This window comes from Sycon ciliatum, chromosome 13 (assembly GCF_964019385.1).
Source record: "Sycon ciliatum chromosome 13, ocSycCili1.1, whole genome shotgun sequence".
NCBI lineage: Eukaryota > Metazoa > Porifera > Calcarea > Leucosolenida > Sycettidae > Sycon > Sycon ciliatum.
In genome coordinates, this window is record NC_088655.1 from 19,224,796 (window position 1) to 19,248,223 (window position 23,428).

Sequence of the window (23,428 nt, forward strand, 5' to 3'; positions counted from 1 at the left end):
AGATTCTGCTCGAAAAGCAGTGAAATTGGCAGAACCATACGAACCTTATGGCAGGCAATTCCTCGACTTTATCCACATACATGTACCAAACATGCATGAAACTTTAATACCAGAAAAAGTACCGAATTCTGCCAATTTTTCTGCCGGCATTATCCGCATACATGTATGCCTAGCTGCGAGCAAGCAAGTCCTTCGTATTACTGACAAGTTTCCTTCAGTTCCTGGGCTTTTCCCGGTCCCAGTCTAAAGTTATTCTCCTTTGTAATCGAAAGTTATTTATACATGTGCATGTTGCCTGATGATTGCGAGAGCATAAAACTTCAAGTCGCAGCAAACAAGCCTTGATTGTCCTTGTTGTTCTGTTCTGTACATGTATACAAGTAATTGGGTTTGATAACGTGGCGCTAAGTCTGCTGCAATAGATTCTCAACTCGAACGGGCTACAACTAACTACCTGAACATACAAAGTCATGTACATGTACATGTACATGTACATGACTTTGTGTGCCAAGGCAGCTCTGAATGTTTGGACAGGTCAAAATCCAACATGACGCATCATTCATGAAGCTTCCCTTGATCCGTCATAATAATTATCATCAGCAAGACAATGGGAGTGGATTTTTCAGCACGATTAATCATTGTACTGTTATCCAAACTGGTTTTAAAACTGGTTTTGCAAGCTGTGAATCATAAACGTTAATCAGGTATGTACAGTTTCGTGACGTCGGCGAATGTCAAATTGAAGCAAATCAACTACAGTATTCTGTAAACGAGGTCAATGTACATGTACATGTACATGTACATGTACGTGTATATTAGTTCCATAGTGGTGCCGCATGTCGACAGGCATGGAAACAGCACTACCAGTAGCACCTGTACGATGTATATGTACATGTACATGTGAAACGAAACAAATGTGATAATACTATTATAATAATGGACTCGGATGGAGAGCCAAGGATTTATCCTTTTTTTCTTTCCTATAAAATAATTTTAATCTTGTGATCAGTTGGACAGAAAACTAAATCTAGATCTCATGTAAGAGCAGGTGAGAGAAACGCCATTTTGTCCTGAAGTTCAACTGCGTAGTCTACTGTTCGTATCAGCGTGCCATACTAACACTACCTGCTAACGTTATGAACACGCTGTTATCTCCTGTCACATTACTACTTACATTACGAGGGGCAATCAAAAATGCTTCTACGGATTCCAAACAGGAGTGGATCTACAGAGCAAATAAACTGCACAAAGCGGCGGCGAAGGTACATTGTGTACATGTACATGTACATGTACCTGAAGGAATGGTTCTTGGTCGAATCATGTGAGATCTATTATTATGTACATTACTAGTCATTCGTTTCTCTCAATAACTCTCTAGGAGGCAGGATACATATTAGGGCCAGGGAAGACCACAAATTTCACAATCTTCACCATCATCAATGAGATGATTGACAGGTGTTTTCCAGCTAGAATTATAATTCAAACCGCGGTGAGAACCTGAGCCTGAGGAGACCAGCTACACAAGCTACCAAGACGAAAGCGCGGCGCCGACTGCTGCGCCTCCTGCTGGGCCCAATAAAACTGTGCTAGCTACTACTCCCAGCGCCTTCACGGCTTTTTTCCACCACGGCATTTCTTTCTTGACTTTTCCAGCAAGCTCGCGATTGATGCGCGCGAGCTCTGCCAGCTCCTTAGCGTTCTCCCTCTCGTAATCCTCCTTGCTGATGCGCGCCGCCTCCAGGTCCTCCTCCAGCTGCTGGAGTTTGCGCTCAGTCGCGGTTTTCTGCTGAATATGGCCATTGATCCTGCCCTTGACTTCGGCAAACAGAGGTGGAACGTAGACAGCCTGATAATGTAAAATGATATGCTCGATCATACGCTTTCGAGTTCTCCTGCGTACTTCGTAACTGTGGTCATCGCCGTCGTCTGGGTTGCTGACCATGAGGAAAGTGTTGATGCGCCCCAGGCTGGAGTGCAGAGCGATCGACTCCTTCTTGTAGGCCTTCGTCTTGGCCGAGATTACGTCTTCTCGCAGCTCCCCACCCGGCGTTCTCGTGCGAACCAGGGTACAGAAAGGTGCCACTTGCGGCTGAAAGATCACGTCAATGACGGAATCGGAGGCCTGTCGCTCTTCCTGGGTGAATCGGCCATTGGTGACGAAGATGATCTGGTTGATCCCACCACTGCACGTGTGTGCCAAATGCGCAAGCTCCAGTAGCACCTGCTCCTCGGTGAAGCGGTTGTCGCAGAATCCGATGGTGTCGATGATCTTCACTGCGTAGTCGCGACCAGCGTACGGCACGAGGACTGTCTTAGTCGGCAAGCCCTCGGTCTTACTGGTCGGAGAACTTGACTCTGGGAACAAGTCACCCTTGTATCGACCGGCAATGACATTTGCCAGAGTGGACTTGCCCTTGCCTGTCCGACCCATTAGGACAATCGTGCGATCAATCTTCTTTCCATCCGGACACGGTCTGTAGTCGTCGAAGTTGTCCATCACAACCTTGCGTCAACCGAGTCAACTGAATACTAGTACCCGGGTGTCTGACGTACGCTAAAGCAATGATTGGTTTCACTGAAGACTTACTCGACTGAGAGCCTATAGTTCACAAGTTAGTCACTCTAGGCAGCTGTAAATTGCTCTGAAATTTGTTCTGAAGTAGCCGTTGAAATTGTGTGCTTTTATACACTGGTCATACTATGTTTGGACCGGCTTAGTTGGAGGGTGGCAAAGGATGAGTAATAGGTCACTAGGTGTTTCGATGTCGTCAGACCACACTGCCTAACAACTAGCACATGATCGTAGTGCTGCTGGCACAACTATCAGTTTCAGGAGAATTTCCGTGGGGAAAGTCCCATCAAAACCTAAAGGTGATCTTAACTACCGTACGAGTAGATGTATCTCTTTGGCTGTCCTGGTCCAGCGATATTCAAGCAACAGATGGTTAGATGAACGGACATCTCCCTATTCGTCATTCGTCATCCCGAACGGTAGACCTAGTGCTACTACAGTACTAGTACTCATTCACATGCTAGACATGTAGACATGTACGTTATTAATTTTGGGTTGTCACATTTTGTTGAGCTTGACTAAAAATACTGTGTGGCGTGCATTTGTGTACTGCACCATCAACCACCAAACGAGATACCAGCACGTTCGGTTTACTGAGTGAAGCAAAGGGCACCCCAAAAGTCGGAAAAGGCAAAGTACGCGATGCAATCATACCATGTACCGTGGCCCGGGTATTTACTAACACTACTCACTAGTACAAGTACCGGTACTAGTAGATCTACTGATAGACATAGTCGTGCTGTGTTGGTTCCATGGTGTACTGTGCAGCTTTGCGCTCACCATGAGTCATCGGGACTGATGCCAGGGACTTCCCTGTCATTGAGATGTCACTGGAGTGGCGCATGTCAAGTTTTTGATTTGCCCCTACCATGCGCCTAGCGCCTGCCTGAGAGCGGTGAAAAAGAGCTGACAATGTCATTGGCAGGCAGATTCTGGGCACGGTGTTGGTTGGGGCTTGAGCGCAGGTGCACTAACCGACTTCCCCCACTTTCCTCTATGTTTTCCATGTTTTAGTAGATGTAGAGTGCGTCACGCAGCCAACGTGAACATTGCACATTCGCAGTTGTTTGAGGATTACCTTAGCCCTAACTCATCATAGAAGCAGGACTTCATCTGCACTCGCCAGGGAATCAAGTCGGCCGCTTACACAGCAAGAATCCAGCGGGGCGACAAATGGACAGACAGACGCACAATGGAGCGCCCTGTACTTGCACATGTAACACCATACGCCCTATCCTCGCGGTATTGAGCATTTTCGCAAGCATTTAGCCACATGGCCTGTAGAACCGGAACAAGAACCTAATGATGGTCTTGAAAATAGTGTTACGTGCATAGATCGACGTTTCATGATTTCTTGCTCTATGTCTACAACGTAGATGTGCCACTTACTGACCTTGCACCACCGTTACGCACAAAAAGGACTGGCAGGGGCAGGGGGGGGGGGGGGGGAGACTTCTGATACACCCGCACTGCTTCCGAAGTCCAGTGCTGCACATGTTCTGCGTGCGCATCCTTGCATTCTACCCGTCTACGCGATTGAGCTGTTCTCTCTTCCCAAAGTTGCTCACAGGAAACCCGAATGGTGCTCAGAGCCAGCATGCTAGTCAAGTGTGCACTCCATTCAGAAGATCATGACATGGACTGGCTTGGATTTGGGGGCCTATCTTTGTTTTCTCTTCTACATGACTTGTATCTTCTCAACATCTGCCCACGCATGCCCCTTCAAATACATGTACATGTAACTGCGCACAGTTTATTTGACAAGAAGAGCGGCAATGCAGCAGAACCGAACAACAAAACAAACTAGCATCTTAAATAATGGGAAGACAAAATAAAGTAGAAAAGTGGAAAATGAGGAAAAAGTTTTCACGATGCAAACACAAGAGAAGTCTAATAAAAATTGGACTCTGAGGCGCCTGGACTTACATGCACATGGTAATATCTGGTACTACAATGGTGCTCACTATTTTCGCTTCAGGTGAAAATGACTGCCAGTTTGCGTTAACAGGAAGCAATGGGAGTACAATATACACAATTATCAAGTATCACACTCAAATATGTGTACAGTGCCACAGTCTTAGGCGAAAGTAAAGTAGGAGCCTTGCACCAAATCAATAATAGTGTGTACTACATGTACATGTACAACTGTCCCCAAGCAGAGTTGCCCTTGACTTGCAACAGTGCTCAAGGGCTCTAACTGAAATAATACAATGCATACAAGTAAGCTATTGGTGTTTTCTCAAGTACATGTACATGTACATGTATAGCCTATTGCCTATAGGCCATGTTTCTGGCACGACGAGACGAAAACAATACCGCCACAACGAATTGGAACACAACGTACAGTCCACCACCGTGCTACCTTGTTGCACTTTGCACTGTGGAGCATGAAGAGATCACAAGATGATGCAGTCGTCATCACCCTGCGACTCTGCTGCCTTTTGTTGGAGCTCCGCATTGGCACGCCTCATCTCCCGGACTTGTCTTTGCTGCTCCCGACGAAGTCTCGCCTGCTCCGCTTCTCTGGCCTTTAGCTCCGCTTGGAGGCGTTTCCGCTCCGCTTCCTGGCGCTTCTGCTTCTCCTGCTGGGCAGTTTGTGCGTCCAGGTGTTTGTTGACCCTTGCCACAGCACTGGTGTAACTTCGAGTCGCATAGCACTGCATGTAATGCAGTATCACGTGGTCGAGAAGAGTCTTGCGAGAGCGTCGGCGCATCTGCATGCTGCGTTCGTCACCATCGTCCGGGTTGCTGATCATGAGAAAGGTACCGATCTGGGCGAGATTCGGGTGCAGCCTGATCATCTCCTGGCGATACTCGGCAGTCTTAGCAGCTACCACAGCTTCGTCCAGTTCTTTGGCCGGTGTTGCTGTGCGAACGATAGTCGAGAAGTTGGCCACGTCGGGCTGAAAGATTATGTTCATCATCGCATCCATGGTGGTTTTGTCCTCCTGAGTGAATCGACCACGTGTGACAAAGAGAATCTGATTGATTCCCCCGGTGCACGTCTGAGCCACCTTAGCCAGTGCGTGTAGGACATCCTTTTCGGAAAGAGATGTGTCCCCGTAGCCGATGGTGTCCACAATCTTAATGGCATGGTCTTTGCCAGCGTACGACACTAGGACGGTGTGCGTCGGCAAACCACGTGTTTGGCTCGCGGGGCTGCTGGATTCCGGAAAGAGGCCGCCGCTATACTTTCCCGCCAGTACGTTTGCCACGGCAGACTTTCCGTTGCCTGTTTTTCCCATCACGACGATTGTCCGATCTGGTTTGCGACCAGCGGGACAGCGTCGGTAATCACTTGCACTAGCCATGCTGAGGCTGTAGACGCAATGAAGGCAGTGAATTGCAGCTGAATAGAGCAGTTGTCAATTGAAACCCACTATTCCTCTATACAATAGTCTTGGTTGAGCTGAACATACAGGGTAACTCCAGAAATATACCGGTTACCTTCTGCTGGCACTAAGCACACACAAAATGGATTGTCGAGGAGGCAAGAACTTTTTTTCCAAACCTGGAAGAAGTGACCTTGGCATGGTGCGAGAGAGGGCTCGAGGTAACGTATTTATGCCAGTCTAGATATGAGGCTTTCGCCAATGACGTAATGTGTTGAGCCGCACATACAGTGTGCATATACAAGTACATGTACATCAATTCGCTATCAAGTATCATCTCTTCAGCAATGGGCAGGTGTAAGGCAAGGTCAGGTAGATCAACGAGAAACGAAACTGTTCTGACCAGAGCGAATCATTTAGGGGAACTAACAGCACCTTTGGGCCATTGACCGGGATAGATTGCACATGATACACTTACATGACATTATGCTTTGTAGCATTGTCATACCCCAATATCAATATACTTTCTAGCTCCACGATGAATAATGCATGCTTAAATTAATAGTAATCGAACTAGTATGATAGCGAAATTGTATTTCGAGATGCATAAACATTCCAATCCAAGGGAGAAGCCATGAAGTCCCCAACTCTAGCTCTGAGTCACGGGCCTGGAACCTTGTCCAGTTTCGAAACTTGATCACTTCCAAGAATCGCGCTCACGAGTCGCGTGCGAAATGTGCTACCCAGAGTACAAGTGACGACTCATTCTTTGTTGCCGCGGGACTTAGCTTGTGCACATTTTCGCTGCGCTCACCTTCCCCTCTTCGGTCCTACGTAACCATGAACCTTCCAAGTTGGAAGGCTGTTGGTTTGCGTACTGGAGATGTGTTAGAGCTAGGTCTCGGGTCGCTGAATGTCTCAGTACTAGTAGCCTGTCAGTTTTGTGCCCTATTATCGCACTTTCTGACCTTTTATCATCTCGTTACAGTCGTGGATAGTTGCTGCATAACTCGTTCTCATGTGTTTCTTCTCTTTTTTTACAGACACTAGTATTGTGCCGTGTCATCATCAATAATGATATACAGTCCACTTCGCTAATAACGACTGCGGATATAACGACAATTCGCTAATAACGACAGAATTTCCATGCCCAGAGCAAAGTCCCATCCCACTGGAATACATAATAATGAGACTTCGGGTATAACGACACTTCGCGAATAAGGACACCTTTTTGATGCCCCGCCGAGTGTCGTTATAAGCGAAGTTGACTGTATTATGTACATGTACATGTATGTGTGTGATCATTCCGAAGACGAGCTCGCGTGCGAAACGTGCGCCCCAAAACTAAACGTGTGTGGCACTTAAATAAAGTCTTTTCAGGGGAAAACACCTACAGTGTACAATGTATTATGTGCGTGAACACCTAATCAACGATTTAGGCAATGACTGTGACCGTGAGCTGAAGTGAAGACATCAGTTGACAACTACGTTACGTACGTTGATGTACGTGTGTCCTTGTGTGCGTCGCACTGTCCCCAGCTTTGCTCCTTGCCACAAGAACGCATTGACAGGATCAGAGTAGCACTAACAGTTCCTGTAGGCTGTAATCACGGTAATCCTGTTGTTCTCTTTCGAGCCTGCTACCACTACTAGTCACTACGACTACAAAGACAAGTCATGAGAATGTGTGCTTGCACATGACATGTAGTCCGCTTCGGCACTGCTACGTGTATCAAAAAGTAATGGTTTGGAGCACTCAGTGCAATGCCACTCACTCACACCAGGCACGCATGACTGCACTGCACCGTACTGCACTGTGGCATCGCTCGTGACTCATGCCTCCTTTTCAGATCCGGTTATTTCTCCCCTCAATGCATGCTGTCATTGGTGTACAATGCACAATCATGGAGACCTACAATGATTATGCATGTGGTTGGTTTGATGACCCACAACTAATTACTAGGCACAATGCCACAACGCCGCCGCAGCGCAGGTGAGGTTCTAACCATGCTAACACAGTGATAAAGAAATCAATGACTGTGGAGCAACGCAATGAGCGCATATGCGCATGCATGAAAAGTTACCTACTCACTTGACAAAACAGCATTTTTTCATCTGTGCACAGTGTGCAGCCTGTCACTGGATCACACTTGCGGGAATTCCCCCAAAAATGATTCACGTCCCCATTACGGCTGCTCAGTGTGACTGTGTGTTGTCACTTGCTAGTTTGTCGCAAATCGCATGGCATGATGATTGTATGAAGACGAAACACATGACACTGGCGAGCAGAGGCATGCATGAACTACTTACTTACTACGTTTGATTGATTGCATGAGTCGCGCGTGCCTCGACTGGCAATATAATAAGCCAGAGAAGATAGTGTGCTACCTCAGTGCAAAGATATCTTCTCCAGACGAACTCTTGCATACGTTTCTCTGGTTCCAGTGCACTAACGAGCCGTGAACGTTCCAGCAGAATTTCTATAATACTTCCAGCTAAGCGTAGCCATTGTGGGTGAGTGAAATCAAGACGCTATCAGAGAGGGGAATTTCACTGTATATCTACAGTAACCTAGTGTGCCATTAGCGACTGTCACTGAACGACGTGGTCTGTAGTGTAGACTGAGTATTTAAACAGTATGGCCTGTACAAGTGACTATCGACCTTGTCCCGCTGGTCGCAAACCAGACCGGACAATCGTCGTGATGGGAAAAACAGGCAACGGAAAGTCTGCCGTGGCAAACGTACTGGCGGGAGACTACGACGGCGGCCTCTTCCCCGAATCCAGCAACCCTGCGAGTGAAACAAGTGGTTTGCCGACGTACACCGTCCTAGTGTCGTACGCTGGCAAAGACCATGCCATCAAGATTGTGGACACCATCGGCTACGGGGACACCTCCCTGTCGGAGAAAGATGTCTTGAACGCACTGGCTAAGGTGGCTCAGACGTGCACAGAGGGAATCAATCAGATTCTCTTTGTCACACGTGGTCGATATACCCAGGAGGACAAAACCACCATGGATGCGATGATGAACGTGATCTTTCAGCCCGACGTGGCCAAGTTCTCGACTATCGTTCGCACAGCAACACCAGCCAAAGAACTGGACGAAGCTGTGGTGGCTGCCAAGACTGCCGAGTATCGCCAGGAGATGATCAAGCTGCATCCGAATCTCGCCCAGATCGGTACCTTTCTCATGATCAGCAACCCGGACGATGGTGACGAACGCAGCATGCAGATGCGCCGACGCTCTCGCAAGACTCTTCTCGACCACGTGATACTGCATTACATGCAGTGCTATGCGACTCCAAGTTACTCCAGTGTTGTGGCAAGGGTTAACAAACACCTGGGCGCACAAACTGCTCAGCAGGAGGAACAGAAGCGCCAGGAAGCAGAGCGGACACGCCTCCAACAGGAGCTAAAGGCCAGAGAGGCGGAGCAGGAGAGACTTCGGCAGGAGCAGGAAAGAAAGGCCGATGAAATGCGGCGTGCCAATGAGGAGCTGCGACGAAGGGCTGCAGAGGCGGAACGCAATCGACGCCGACGCCGCAAGAAGGGCTGCTCCATAATGTGAATAAAGTCTGCAGCAGAGTTCTAGTACACAGGGAGCTATGGAGTGCGATAGCAGGGGTGCAACCCAACACTTTGTTTCATGATCAAGTACAATGTATATCCCTGGACATTCCATATGATGCACCCAGATCTGCAGATCTAGTGTAATACAGAACAGCAAGAGCAATCAAGGCTGGTTTGTCGCTACGGTACTTCTTGTTCTCGAACTTCAAGTAGCGACAAACACCCTTATTTCTCTGTATCCCTTGACATAATATAACTGTTCTATTTCGAATAACCTAGCCCTGTTTTATTGCTCATTATGTAACATATCGGTCGACTACCATCACTGTTTATTGGGTATGCTCTCCCTTTCCCCAGCTAGGGACTGATGAGCAAGATTGTATTCTCAGCTGGAATATGACTATTTAGAGTAATTTCAACACAATCACGAACATACGCAATCCATTGAATTCATTATTGCCTACTCGGAGAGAAAATTCGAATCTTTTTCATCACTTGGAATACTAGCAAGTCCTATTGCGATATTTTTGGAAGGCCCTTAACGTATTTCACCGCTGTGCCTACATGCAGTTGTGTTGGGTCGTGATAAACTCCTGGTTTGCAATCTCCGCTTACATGGAGCTGTAAGCTAGGCATTGGCTCGTTCAATGAGGGGAAGGGATGCCGCACGAAGGTGCCACAGAGATGTCCAGGAGCTATGTGCCTAGACAACATGGAGTCAGAACTCATTGGAACTTTCCGCACCTACAGTGTAAGCCTTCCAACTTTCGCTATTTCTTTATTCACATACAAAACATGCATTATGCATACCAGACAACTATCGAAATCTGCCGATTTTCCTGCCCGCAAAATCGGGCCAAGGGCTAATCAGTACTACAGTTTTGTCTTTATTTCTTTAGAAGAAACAATGTCATAATGATGAACTCTCCAAAAACAACAAGTAACCCCATAGCACGAGAAAAGGCCAAAAACTAAACCAAGAACATGTGCAATAACATGTTATTTAGAAAGACAGGACAAGTGAATAATAATTATTATTAGTCAGTCCATTGTTCATGATGATCTCCATCAGTACTACAGTAGCATGTACACTATACATGTATAGTGTACATGTACATTATACATGTACAATGTACACTATACATGTACATGTATAGTGTACATGTATAATGTACATGTACATGTGTAGTGTACATGTACATTATACATGTACAATGTACATTATACATGTACAATGTACATTATACATGTACAATGTACATTATACATGTATAGTGTACATGTATAATGTACATGTACACTACACATGTACACACGGAAAGTTGGGTGTGGTCCTCGAAAGAGTGCTCAATGCACCGGGGTGCAGAGCTTCATACAAAAGGAATAGAATACGAAGCTTGGGTTGGCTGTGACTCCGAGTTTCACGCCTATGGCGATCATCAGACAGCAATGATTACAAAAACTCAATGAATGTTCTTGATATAGTGTGGTATTAAAGGTGCCAGTGGAATCAGAGAATTTAAGCGCAAATAAGGTCAAGCGGTGATTCTATGCATGTACTTGCAAGATCAGCGCCAGACATCAGGTGTAATCCTGGTTTATGTAACTGGAGGTGTGAAGTTAGATAGGTAGAATTTGTTCTCATGTCTGCACTTGGCCACTAGCTCCGATCGCTTGTTGATGTTCACCCTTCTGTCAGCATGCAAGATCTCCAGCTTCTCACGCAGACAGTCTGCACTCGTCAACTGGTTCCGAGAAATAGACAATAAAGCGGCATGCACGTTTGTCTGCTTCGACATAGTGGAATATTACCCAACAATCTCCCAAGACCTGCTGGAAGAATCCATTGTATTCGCAGCACAGCATTCCGACGTCAGCCAGCAAGATCGAGATATCATCATGCATGCGCGAAAGTCGCTCCTGTTTAGTAGTGATGCAGCATGGATGAAAAAGGACGGAAGAGGCCTATTTGACGTCACAATGGGTTGTTTTGACGGAGCAGAGACATGCGAGCTAGTGGGAACTTACGCACTGTCAAAGCTAGCTGATAAGTTCGACAGTGATAACATCGGACTCTACCGCGACGACGGGCTGGCGGTCTTGAGAGATGCGACAGGCAGTGCAGCAGACAGAGCAAGAAAGGAGATATGCCGTATCTTTAAAGATCTTGGGCTGAAAATTACCATCGATGCCGGCATGAAGGTCGTAAACTACCTCGACGTAACACTTAATCTAGCCGACGGGACCTACCGCCCCTACCGAAAACCAAATGACACGCCGATGTACGTCCACACACTATCCAACCACCCGCCAACCATCATCCAACAAATACCCAAGTCTATCAGCAGACGATTGACAGATATTTCGTCCAACAGAGACATCTTCCAGGAGGCGGCACCTCTGTACAACAGTGCGCTCAAGGCCAGCGGTTACGCCGAGCAGATCGTGTACATGGAGGAGAGAGAAAAAGATGAAGAGAAAAAGAAGAAAAACCGCAGACGAAAGATCATCTGGTACAATCCTCCGTTCAGCAAAACAGTAGCCACGAATGTCGCGCAAAGATTCTTGCACCTCGTCGAGAAGCATTTCCCACCTCGCTCACGCCTAAACAAAATATTCAACAGTAACACAGTAAAAGTAAGTTACAGCTGCATGCAGAACATGTCTGGTGTACTAAAGGCTCACAACAATTCGGTCTTGCGGAAGAAGCAGAAAGATGATCAACAGAGAACAGAGAAAAGATGCAACTGCAGGGATAAAGTTAACTGCCCCATGCATGGAAACTGCCAGATCCAGTCAATCGTATACAAGGCCAGCGCGACAGAAACCGGAAAAGACGATAGAAATGAGTACCTTGGCTTAACGGAAATGACGTTCAAGAAGCGATACGACGGACACATGACGTCAATGAGGCATGAGCGAATGGAGAAGAGTACCGAGTTGTCGAAGCTCATCTGGGACATGAAGCGCAAGAATGCCGGGTACAGCATTAGTTGGTCAGTTGTCGCCCAAACACCAGCATACTCCAATGCCACCAAGCGCTGCCCTCTCTGTCTGCGTGAGAAGCTGGAGATCTTGCATGCTGACAGAAGGGTGAACATCAACAAGCGATCGGAGCTAGTGGCCAAGTGCAGACATGAGAACAAATTCTACCTATCTAACTTCACACCTCCAGTTACATAAACCAGGATTACACCTGATGTCTGGCGCTGATCTTGCAAGTACATGCATAGAATCACCGCTTGACCTTATTTGCGCTTAAATTCTCTGATTCCACTGGCACCATCAAGAACATTCGTTTTTGTAATCATTGCTGTCTGATGATCGCCATAGGCGTGAAACTCGGAGTCACAGCCAACCCAAGCTTCGTATTCTATTCCTTTTGTAGTGTATATGTATAGTGTACATGTATACTGTACATAACGTGTACATGTATAGTGTACATGTATTTTTTTTTTGGCCTTTGTTTTTGTTTTTTATTTTATTTTGGCACCTATGATCAGGGGATGGCCCACGCCTGGTAAAAAAAAGAAAAAAAAGTAAGTAAGTAAAATAGCTATGAATAGGATGAAGGCCGCAGACATCACGTAACTACGTTACTTGTTTGACATGTATTACTGCGTAGTTTATAACAAAAATATTATTGGGTTTTTGTTGATACTTTTTTGACACGTGACCCCGTCAACGGTCTGCTTTGTGCCAATGCCACTCGGTAAACGCCGATGTCGCGTACGACAAAGACGACTATCCCGTACGCGAAATAGTTGAGAATTGCATGACGTGGACCTGACGGCAAGGACGACTGCGAGGAGGCCCCTTTCGGTACCCCTGACGGGAAGGAGAACTGCAGAATTAGAAGTCGATGAAGTCGAACGAGGAGGCCCCTTTCCGTACCCCGTACTGCAAAGTGCCATTGATGGATGCCTTTTGCACCTGGAACGACCCCTTAAACGCTGTCGCGGCGACTATCCCGTACGCGAAATAGTTGAGAACTGCTGACGTGGACCTTTTGCACCTGGAACGGCCCCGCAAACGCTGTCGTGTCGGCGGAGTGAATGTGCAGGGTGAAAAGAATTGCTGCAAAGACGTCCGCTCTAGGCCTTTGGAGACATCGTGGGAACTCCTTCCGGTACTATACAAACTGCTGACGTGGCCGTGGACATGTACATGGCATATGGAGACATGGTGGAACTTCATGTACATGGATACATGGTGGGAATTCCTTCCGGTGTACTATAGTAGAATGACCCCCCAGCAGATGGACCCCCCGGGCATTGTACTATATAGTAGAGTGACCCCGGGGTCAATCTACTATATAGTACAATGACCGGGGGGTCGTTCTACTATATAGTAGATTCAAGAGTCCATAAAGTATATGTAGAGGATATAACCCGAGTCAGAGGGTTATACCGGCTGAATATAAATCCCGACTGCGATAGCAGGAGGGATTTATATGAGGGTACGGTATAACCCGACTACGAGGGTCATATCCTACTTATGCCAGGTACCCCTACGCATTTCCAGAACAACGAACCTATTTGGAGATCTCCTACATCATGCAGTACATGAACATCTTCTGATGGTTATCAGTTGTCAATTGAAAGAATGGTCGAGCAAGATCAGAAGGAGATTCCTCCGTGGATGTTTGGCATAAGATTTCCTTTCAGTTCCAGTGCATATTGTAGCATCTTCATGATCTTGTCTTGAGTCGTGAGCGGTGCGGAAGTCGACTGAATTGCTGCGGTGCTGGAGTTTGTCGTTGAATCAAACTACCGTCACTAGTTAGATTACAGCTTGGACTCTTTGGGAGTAAGTGTTACTATAATTATGGTACAGTGCTGATTTTCACATGCGGCATCTCATAATCAGTTTTGCTTGCAAGTAGATGCATTTGCATACACTGTTTTGTATCACATTTCAATCCAATCTATTGTAGCCTTTTCCAATCGGGTTGAAGTACATGTAAACTGGTATTATAAACTTATTTACGAAGGAGACAGTCCGTTGATGATCTTCAACTCTTCGAAGTACAATGTACATTGCTGACCCATTCGGGATACTTCGTGGTTATTCGACGTTCTTTATCTTCAGATTCAGTATAATAGAATACTCTGTAGACGAATTCCAGGTCATTCTTCTTTTCCATTGTGTACTGTTCCTCGTCAGTGTGCCGTTCTGTGTGGAGTGTACACGCGCATGTGGTGTCCGTTGTGTCTGTTTATGTATGGTCCGTGCGCTGGAGTACTGCCGCCGTACAAGTTCACTGCCTTTCAGGCAGTGAACATGTACGGTGGCAGTGCCCTAGCGTACGTACCGTGCACCGGGATTTATATTCTATATATATAAATCCCGCGCGGGATTTATACTGGCCAATATAACCATGGCTAGACGAGCGCTGATTGGCTGAAAACAGGCCCTCCGTACCGTACCATGGTATAAAATAACACATGGTACGGAGGGCATTATGGCTGATTTATGCCCTAGTGCGTAGCCCGAGGTCGTGCACCGTAGCCCAAGGGCCGCAGGCCCGCGGGCTACGGTGCACGACCGAGGGCTACGCACTAGGGCATACAATCAGCCATAATGCCCTCCGTACCATGTGTTTATTATAGTTCATACATGCCACGTGCCTAGTTGTAGACAAATAAGGTAAACATGGTCAAGGGAGGAGGAAGGTTCCAATCAGCTGTCATATGAATGAAGGGTCGAACAAGATCGGAAGGAGCTTTCTCCGTGGAATGATAGAACGTTTTGTGTCAGATTTACTTGCAGTTCCAGGAATATGTCTTTGCATTTTGGTGTTAGTGTTGCCTATTGGGCGGTACGAAAGTTAGCTGATTCGCTGCTGCTTTGGCGTTAACGTTGGCCGCAAACATCCTTGACCAAGGGGCACTAGTAATTAGACTAGTTTTGAGAGTACATTGTAAGTGTTCTTATTCGGAACAATGATACTTTTTCACATACATCTGAGATTTTGTTCGCATTGCTTTCAGTTTACTTGAGGTCCATGTGTACACTGGACAATCATGTAGCTAGGTACATTTGAAGTACAATGTAGATGTAACTGTATATTTTACGGTAGGAGTTCGAGATACAATCTGATCTCTTCCAGATAGGTAACTTTGTGATGCATGTTCACCTGTTGACTTGTTCGTCTCAATTGACTTGAATTTAGTAATGCATGGTAATGACATGCTGTGTGCTATTGTCACGTTGTTATAAATTACTTCTCCTATGTCGACACTAGAGAGGTTTTGCATTCCGAATTTCGGAATTATTTTCGGAATGTGGCGGCAGCAGTCGAAAAAGTAGTCGAACTTTCGGAAGTGTGGTGGCGAAAGTGCATGGTTTTCCGAAAATGGATTTTCGGCTCTTTCATGTTTGGGAGTGCATATTTTGAATACAAAAAAGTGTATTTTTCATGTTTGTATTTTTGCTTTCTGCTGCTCTCGATTATTTGAAAAATGTCCACGTATGTAGTTTTGATTTTTGCTGGTTTTTGCTGATCTCGCCATGTTGACTAATCTTCTCACACTCCATCACAATCTATCTTTCTTTGCCATGGAGCCTACTGACAGTACAAGACAGTAGTTCGCCAACCTCGTCTTCAGCTGTTGGATCACTTGGTCCACCATCAGTCCGTCCTCGTCTTCGAACCGCACCCAAATTCAGTTTGACCTGCACATAGATTTGATCCTGCTCAACCCCTTCGACGCTCTCCATTTTGTTTTGCATGGCAACCCTTGGAAACGAAGTCGAATCAGATTTTCGGAATGCAAAACACTGAAAATGCCGTTTTTCGGCACGCGCTTTTTTCGGAAAAGCACAGTCGAAAATCATTCCGAAATTCGGAATGCAAAACCTCTCTATTGCTAGTAAAATATAAATGTTTTGGACGGTGCACGTTAGTAGTTTCGTTTTGTGTGGTGTGTGCGAGTGCATGTGGTGTCCTTAGGAATGGTCCCATGTGTTCTATGTGCGCTGGAGTACTGCCAATTATGTACCAGGTCACTGCCCAAAAGGCATGGCTTGGTGCATATTTGGCAGTGCACCAGCGTACGTAGTACGCCTGGGGTCATTCCTAATGGGCATGGGTACGCCGTACCCGGGCATTATCGTCTGATAATGCCCTGGTACGGTGCTGCTCTGATTGGCCAAATGCTAGCAACAACCTGACAACAGGCACGTGACATGTATGAACATTGACTCTTGGTAGATTGCCCCCTGTCATTCTACTTCAGAGTCCACCAGACTTGTCGTTTCGCACGTGCAGGTAGAAAGGGATAGAGTTTACACCACAGATTCCACGTGGACATTATGGATTGTGGCAAGAGTCCGGGGTTATGTACTCTTGATTGTGGGAATATGTGGTGAAAAGTCCACAACATTTGTACATAGGTCGCGCACTTTTCCTCTTTAGGAGACATGAACATCCCACCTTGTGTTGGATTGTTTTTGTTTTGGAGTTGGAAGAAAGTTTGCAAGTTCAGTGTTCCTTTGCGTTTTCTGTGTGCTCCTTGCTCCTTTTGGATTATTGTGTGTGTGATAGGTGCATTGATATTAAAATAGAGAGGTTCCAGGCTGTCCAAGAGAGTGCTCAATACCGAGTGGTAGAGCAACAAAAGCAAAAGGTGCAACCTGTGCCTGGCAGAGAAATTGGCAATCGCGCAAGCACCCAAGCACCTCTCTCTCAACAAAAGGAGTGAGCTTGTGTCGAAGTGTCGCCATGAGAATAGGTACTACCTTCGCTGGTAGTTCGCTTCGCCGGCCGAGGGGGGTCGTTGTACTATATAGTAGAGTGACCCCGGGGGCAATCTACTATATAGTACAATGACCGGGGGGGGGGGGGGGGATTCCACTACGGGGGTCATTCTACTATATGACACCGGCACCCCCGTATCGCAAAGCCAACGGTGGGGAAGGAGAAGTGCAGACGTGCAGGAAGACGAACGAGGAGGAACCAGGACGAGCGAGCAAAGGCAGGACTAGCTGGACGGTAAGTAATAGCTGAATTGTGCATGACAACTTGACATCCATGCGGCACTCGCCACTTGCCACTGCATATTTCTTGTCCCCTAACAATGTCTCTCCTCTGCCCCCTGTGTGTCCACGGCCCTGTTGCTGAATTGGCCCGATGAATCGAATGTCTTCCGCAACTGGAACGGCCCAGTAAACGCTGTCGCGTCAGCGACTGAATGCGCAGGACGGAAAATATTGCTGCGAAGACGTCTCCTCTAGACCACGGTAAGGCAACCCATTGATATGTTGCCAGTTACCTTCTACTAACACGTTATTAGGTGGAGAGTGGCTTGTACTCACGTTATCAGGTCGAGAGCGTATTGTAGTCACTCTCTCTATTCCTCACGGCTGTTCATATGATCACGTCAGCGGACATCTAAGATGGCGTCGGCTTTGAGCATGAGTCATTTGAAAATTCTGCTCGCGATACGCATTTTTCCTAAACTTATCGTAGCAAACGATGATATCTTCGGCTTCCTCCGAGCCTGTTGACCAGTAACTCGCGATTTTCCAGAAGAGAAAGGAAAGACGAATCGTTTGATACCTCGCTCGACGACGAGCGTCGTTTTGGTCCCGATCGTCGAAGAGAATTGGGCCATTTTTGTTCGTCGTAACTATTGTTGTATGTTATTGTGCAGCCGTATTTCCTGCTCCCAGAGAAGCGTTGCTGGAGTTTTCCCGTGCTTTCAGGAAGTTTTCCTGGTTGGCCCAAGGCTTCGGCCATCCGACAAACATAAATTCGTGAGCGGAAGCTGGTACATTTTTTTGGAAGCTGGTGGAGATGTTCTTGCACTTTGTGTGATTTTTAGGGCTCGATGGATGGTCTTCTGCATGTCCTGGCATCTGTATGCTGGATCGGTGGCCAGAAATTCGCTGATTAGCCTTGCAGTACTACGTACTTTGCATCTGAGCATGAAAAATGGCCTCAAGGGCATGGGAGTTGATATTTCGGAGGACTTACTTGAACAACATCATGCTGCTGCGATCATGATAATTGTGCACAATTGTGTTACATGATAGTCGCACTACTAAGCAGTGATAGCTGTGCCTTGTGTTGAATTGAGTACAAACATTATACATCATGACTAGAAACTACCACGCGATCAAAGGTATGCACAGCACGAGTACGCAGCAGCCGAGTCCTGGAAGACGCTCGCACCGTGATTTGGTGGTAGCGGCATAGCACAGTAGAATGCATGCAGCATACTCCTGTGTCAAGCCACAACTGACAAACGTTACGTGTCTACAACAATGTACATGCCATCAATTATATATTCACAGCGTAACGGCACAACTTCCGAAGGCAGATGTCACAATTGGAAGAGAACATATTTACCAGGCAGACAAACTGGGTGTAACTCCAGTCAGACTGCACAGGCATAAGTCACAGCAAAAGCACACTCATACTATAGTCATAGTCATGGCTACACACAACACACACACGATCGCATACGTGCGCGCGCACACGCACCCACCCAGACGCAAACACAACATGAATACGGATGTGCGGCACTGAAAAATTTGCACTGCAATAAGAACAGGAAAATGAGCACATACGTCAGTGGTGTATGACTACCACTCAATACCGGTAATGGAAAAAGACACTAGATTTAAAGTTCAGCTGAGGACAGTGTTATGTCCTGGGTCAGACTCTTCGTGGAAACAACCATGCACGGAGATAACAATAGCTATGGACTGTCGGGATTAAGTGGAGTGCAGCAATGCTTACACACTGCCACTGTCCAAAGAGGATGATGGATTCATCGCCTGCTGACGTGTCAGATGAGGGCAAAAAGTCACACACCTTGCGGACACTCAAGGATGATCATAGCGCTTTCGTTGCTGCTGGTTCCCAGACGTCGCTCGCAACGATGTGTAGTAGCGTTGTTATCCGGTCCCAAATTCTGCTGGTCGAGATCAGCCATACCGGTGTGCCAGTTTTGCATCTTGACCTGGGGATCCATCCCTGGATCTACGCTGCATCAATGCTGGCAGAGATCGGCCAGCTCGATAAGCACAACGCCAGCCGCATCCAACGGCAACAGCAATGGGCAGTACACAGCATTGGTCACACTACATGCCAAGCTGCAGCAATTAATGCATACTAGTAGCCGACGCAGAAGCAGCCTAGCAGAAAGCCCCACGCATTTAAGGCTGGCCCAGCTACTAGGGCTTAGCTCTGTAAGGCCATTAGCAGTGTGCCACCAGCAGCATTTTGGAGGTTTTGCCGGCAACTAAATCCAGCAGGAGTCGCAGGCAGCATTGCATGATCAGACTGACAATTTCAGGTGACAGTTTGTTGCTGAATCTCCTGCTCACTCCCATCATATCACTACAAGGTAGCTCATCCATACTGTTAATACTGTGCGGTGCTCTTATGTCGTTGCCGCGGAATAATACTACAGTAATACCAACTGTAAGAAGCCCTGTTGGATCAGTTTTACACTGGTTGCTGTATTCCGAGCTCCAATAGATATTCCTGGGACAAAACCACGGACTAGAAATTCAGGCTTGCACTGTTTCTTCACTTCCATTGTCTTCTGCAGGTTTTAATAATGATGATGGCTTAGCACTGAGCAACATCGAACATTTCATGAGCTCGTTCAAGACGAGATCGTGAAGAGAAACAAATGCCATGTTACGCCTAATCTGCACCTTTTAGAGATGCACGCCGTGCCAGCTGTAACCCGACTCCATGTGGCCTTGGCTTGCTCGTTGAGCAAGGCTCGGAGAGCATCCAACTCCCACTCTTATTAGAGTGAAGCGTTCCTGCGCCCATGAAACGGCTCGAACGCCTATCAAGAACGCTGCTCATGTCCAGGCCACTCCGTGGCCGTAGCTAAGGCATGGAGGGAAACGGCATCCACTATAATCCTTCTCTTTCGGCTAGCTTACTCCATAGTGACTAAGTCCTGCTCTTCTTCGTCCTCCTTCTGTTACAATTTTTATTTTGTTGCTTTGATCTTCGCGTTTGGTCAGGTCTAACAAACCCAATTTACATAGGGTTACCTAGTTGATTCTACTTGATTCGAAAAGGATCCACCTGAAAACACACCAAGTTCATAAATCGAACGTGCAATGTGCAAATTTGCGATTTTCCAGTGAATTCGACGCCATTTTGATAGATGGCCGCAGCTGAACAGCCGTGTCCTGTACTTCATTACGTTTATTAAGGTGTACGTATAATTTCTCAAAAAAATTTATTGGTCTACAGTCGTGTCGGAAGGGTACGGTGGGACTGTAGACCTCTTACCTTCTAACACGTTATCACTATATCAGGTCGAGAGCGTATTGTAGTCACTCTCTCTATTCCTGTACCTCATTACGTTTCAGGTGTACGTATAACTTTTCCAAAAAATTTAATGGTTTACGTCTTCAGATAGAGAGCGTATTGCACCCACTGTCTACTCTCTGTAGTGCATTGAGATTTTGTTGATCGCACATGAAAATGGATACACAGACAAAGCAGGCCAAGTACATGGCGAGATGTCGCCAGAAGAACGTCTTCAGATAGAGAGCGTATTGCACCCACTGTCTAGTCGATTTTGTGGATCGCACATGAAATGGATACACAGACATAGCAGGCCAAGTACATGAGAGAGTGGACGATGTGCGGATCGACACGGCCTGCGGGTACTTCATTAAAGTTACCCGTGACATAACTAGGATAAAAGTTAATCACTGCAAAGACATTGCCAAGTATGTGAGCACTTTGGACTTGACAGAAGAGTGCACGGGGGACGTTGACAAAACATACCGTGGTGACTGTCACTATCATGACAGCAGGGCACATCGCATGCAGCATCGCAGATCGTGTCGAATTGCGCATCATAATATTGCAAAATTGCTCCTGTGCATGCAAGTGGATTTCATTGCACTTCTCAGTTTGAGAAATGCTCGATTATGACAATTCTGCGTGTGAGTGCACTAGCCCTGAACATACATGTAGGTGACCCGTTTGTGGTGTCTCATAGCTAGCCCTTTCCCAAAGATGCTGGCCACTTTTTTCGGAACTTTTCGTTGTTTAGGAAGAAATCGCAACTTTCGCAACTTCCTTCATTTTCCGGAACTATTTCACAACTTCTCCGCAACCTTGGCGCAATTGGCCCATGGCATGGGGTCAAAAGGTCAAGTCACCGACTACATGTTGCATTGTTGGACAAATACATACTCGTGCTCGCTCATTTCTCGCCTGCCTTCAGGCTCATTTCTGAGAAACAGTAGATCAACGGTAGTTATGATATTTATGTGCATTCCCTTTTCCGTGCAGTGTAATGATGTACATGTACATGTAGGATACATGCAATAGGCTACTGGCAATGTGTAAAGGTGGTTCACAGCAGGAAGGGGTGTACGAGTTTGCTGTCGCAGCATTGCTATTTCTGCTCCCTGTTTTGTAGGTTTTGCACAAGAACTCTCCAATTTTAGTTGCGATATTGGCAACTTTTGAGCTTTTTCTGAAAATATGGATGCGATTTCAGCAACTAGCACTTGTTTTGGCACGGTTGCGAAAAGCAAAAGTTGCAAAAACTATGGCATCTTTGGGAAAGGGCTACTCATAGCCTACCTCACGACCTTCTGCTTTCTTCCTTCATCACTTGTATCTTGCAGGTATCTCATCCCGTGACGCCCACATTGAAGTCTGAATTTGAAGTGTGAAGATGCTTCAGCAACCACATCGTACTTTTCCATTGTTTTCATTGTGCTTCTACTGTGCACATGTGGGGTAAACATGTGATGACATTGTATGCTGGCGACACGGTCAGATGTTGTCCATGCGTCTAATGTACACCTGCATGTTATGCATTGAAAACAGGCCCGTCGCACCGACTTTGGAGGTGGGGCGGCCATGGAAGGGGATGCGGGGTCCTCCCCCCGGAAAATTTCAAAAATTGAAGCCAATTGCAAGCATTTCCAGGTATTTGGTGCCATTTCAGTGTACGGTAACTACAATGAAAGTCTTTTTGATTCTGCAACAAACGAAGAAGACGCTACGATCGGGGACAAACATTACCCTCCCCGGGAAAAAATTCAAAAATTGAAGCCAGTTGCAAGCATTTTCAGGCATTTGGTGCCATTTCAGTGTAACTGCAATGAAAGACATTTTTCTGCAACAAGCCTGTTGTGAAACGACAAGTTCTCGAGAGTGAAAGGCCTTTTCGCTTGTGACATTGTGTTCATTTCAATGCAGCTGTATCCCGACTCCGCCGTACCGCTGATGTTTACGACGTGGCATACGCTACAGGCGCTATGTGCGGTTTGCTGTGTGCGCTGTAGTTGTATGTTGTATGTGTATGCTTTTCTCATATACGCTGTCATTTTCACGCTATAACTACCTGGTGGTTTTAGTGTTCAGTTGTTCCATTCATTGTTCATTGTTATTAGTCGATGGAAGTGAATATACTGTTGAGAATAAATAGTTGTCCTCGTGCCGTGTGGGGTCGTTCGTTCCTCATACTTTAGAGAACCAGAGGGTTCACAACATTTGGCGACCACGCCAGGATACGAAGCGAGCATGGCACAGGAACTATGCCTATGGATCATTGAAGCCAGCTTTATCGCCAACGGAATTCGGTATGGATTCGAAGGCGATAGGTTGAGAGAATACTTGGAGAAAAGGCTCCGACAGAGCGAGGAGTTTGAAGAGCGCGGTGCTAGACGGCAAGAATGTGCGCTCCGCACAGAGTTTAACGAAAAGCTCAAGAAGATGGCCGAGCGCATCGCCGTCAGTACATATTATGAGGAAGCAAAGCGAGATTTGCTTGCCTCGCCCGGAAGGACGCCGAACAAGGCGCGTAAGACTTTGCTTACAGACAAGCAGCGGTCAGAAGAGTACTTGAAGCCAGCGGGAGGATCAGATCCAAGGCCCACTGCGTCGGTACAGAGCATGGCGACATCGGTCGGAGACGCTCAGAAGCAGCTGGAGTCTCGG

The 23,428-nt window shown here is 46.7% G+C and overlaps 3 protein-coding genes across 3 annotated transcripts in view; all 3 read right to left on the reverse strand.

Moving 5' to 3' along the window:
- Positions 1-861: 861 nt before the first annotated feature.
- LOC135829630 (uncharacterized) lies at positions 862-2,657 on the reverse strand. Its single transcript, XM_065342030.1, has one exon. The coding sequence runs from the start codon at positions 2,495-2,497 to the stop codon at positions 1,526-1,528; it is 972 nt and encodes a 323-aa protein (XP_065198102.1). The 5' UTR covers positions 2,498-2,657; the 3' UTR covers positions 862-1,525.
- The window catches only part of LOC135829629 (uncharacterized), a 61,534-nt gene continuing 38,967 nt past the window's right edge, over positions 862-23,428 (reverse strand). Inside the window, exon 2 of the mRNA XM_065342028.1 lies at positions 862-1,497. Coding sequence (XP_065198100.1) covers positions 1,480-1,497 — 18 coding nt within the window. The 3' untranslated portion in view covers positions 862-1,479. The remainder of the gene's footprint in view (positions 1,498-23,428) is intronic.
- Positions 4,312-6,279, reverse strand: LOC135829638 (GTPase IMAP family member 4-like). The gene has a single exon (XM_065342035.1). The coding sequence runs from the start codon at positions 5,881-5,883 to the stop codon at positions 4,969-4,971; it is 915 nt and encodes a 304-aa protein (XP_065198107.1). The 5' UTR covers positions 5,884-6,279; the 3' UTR covers positions 4,312-4,968.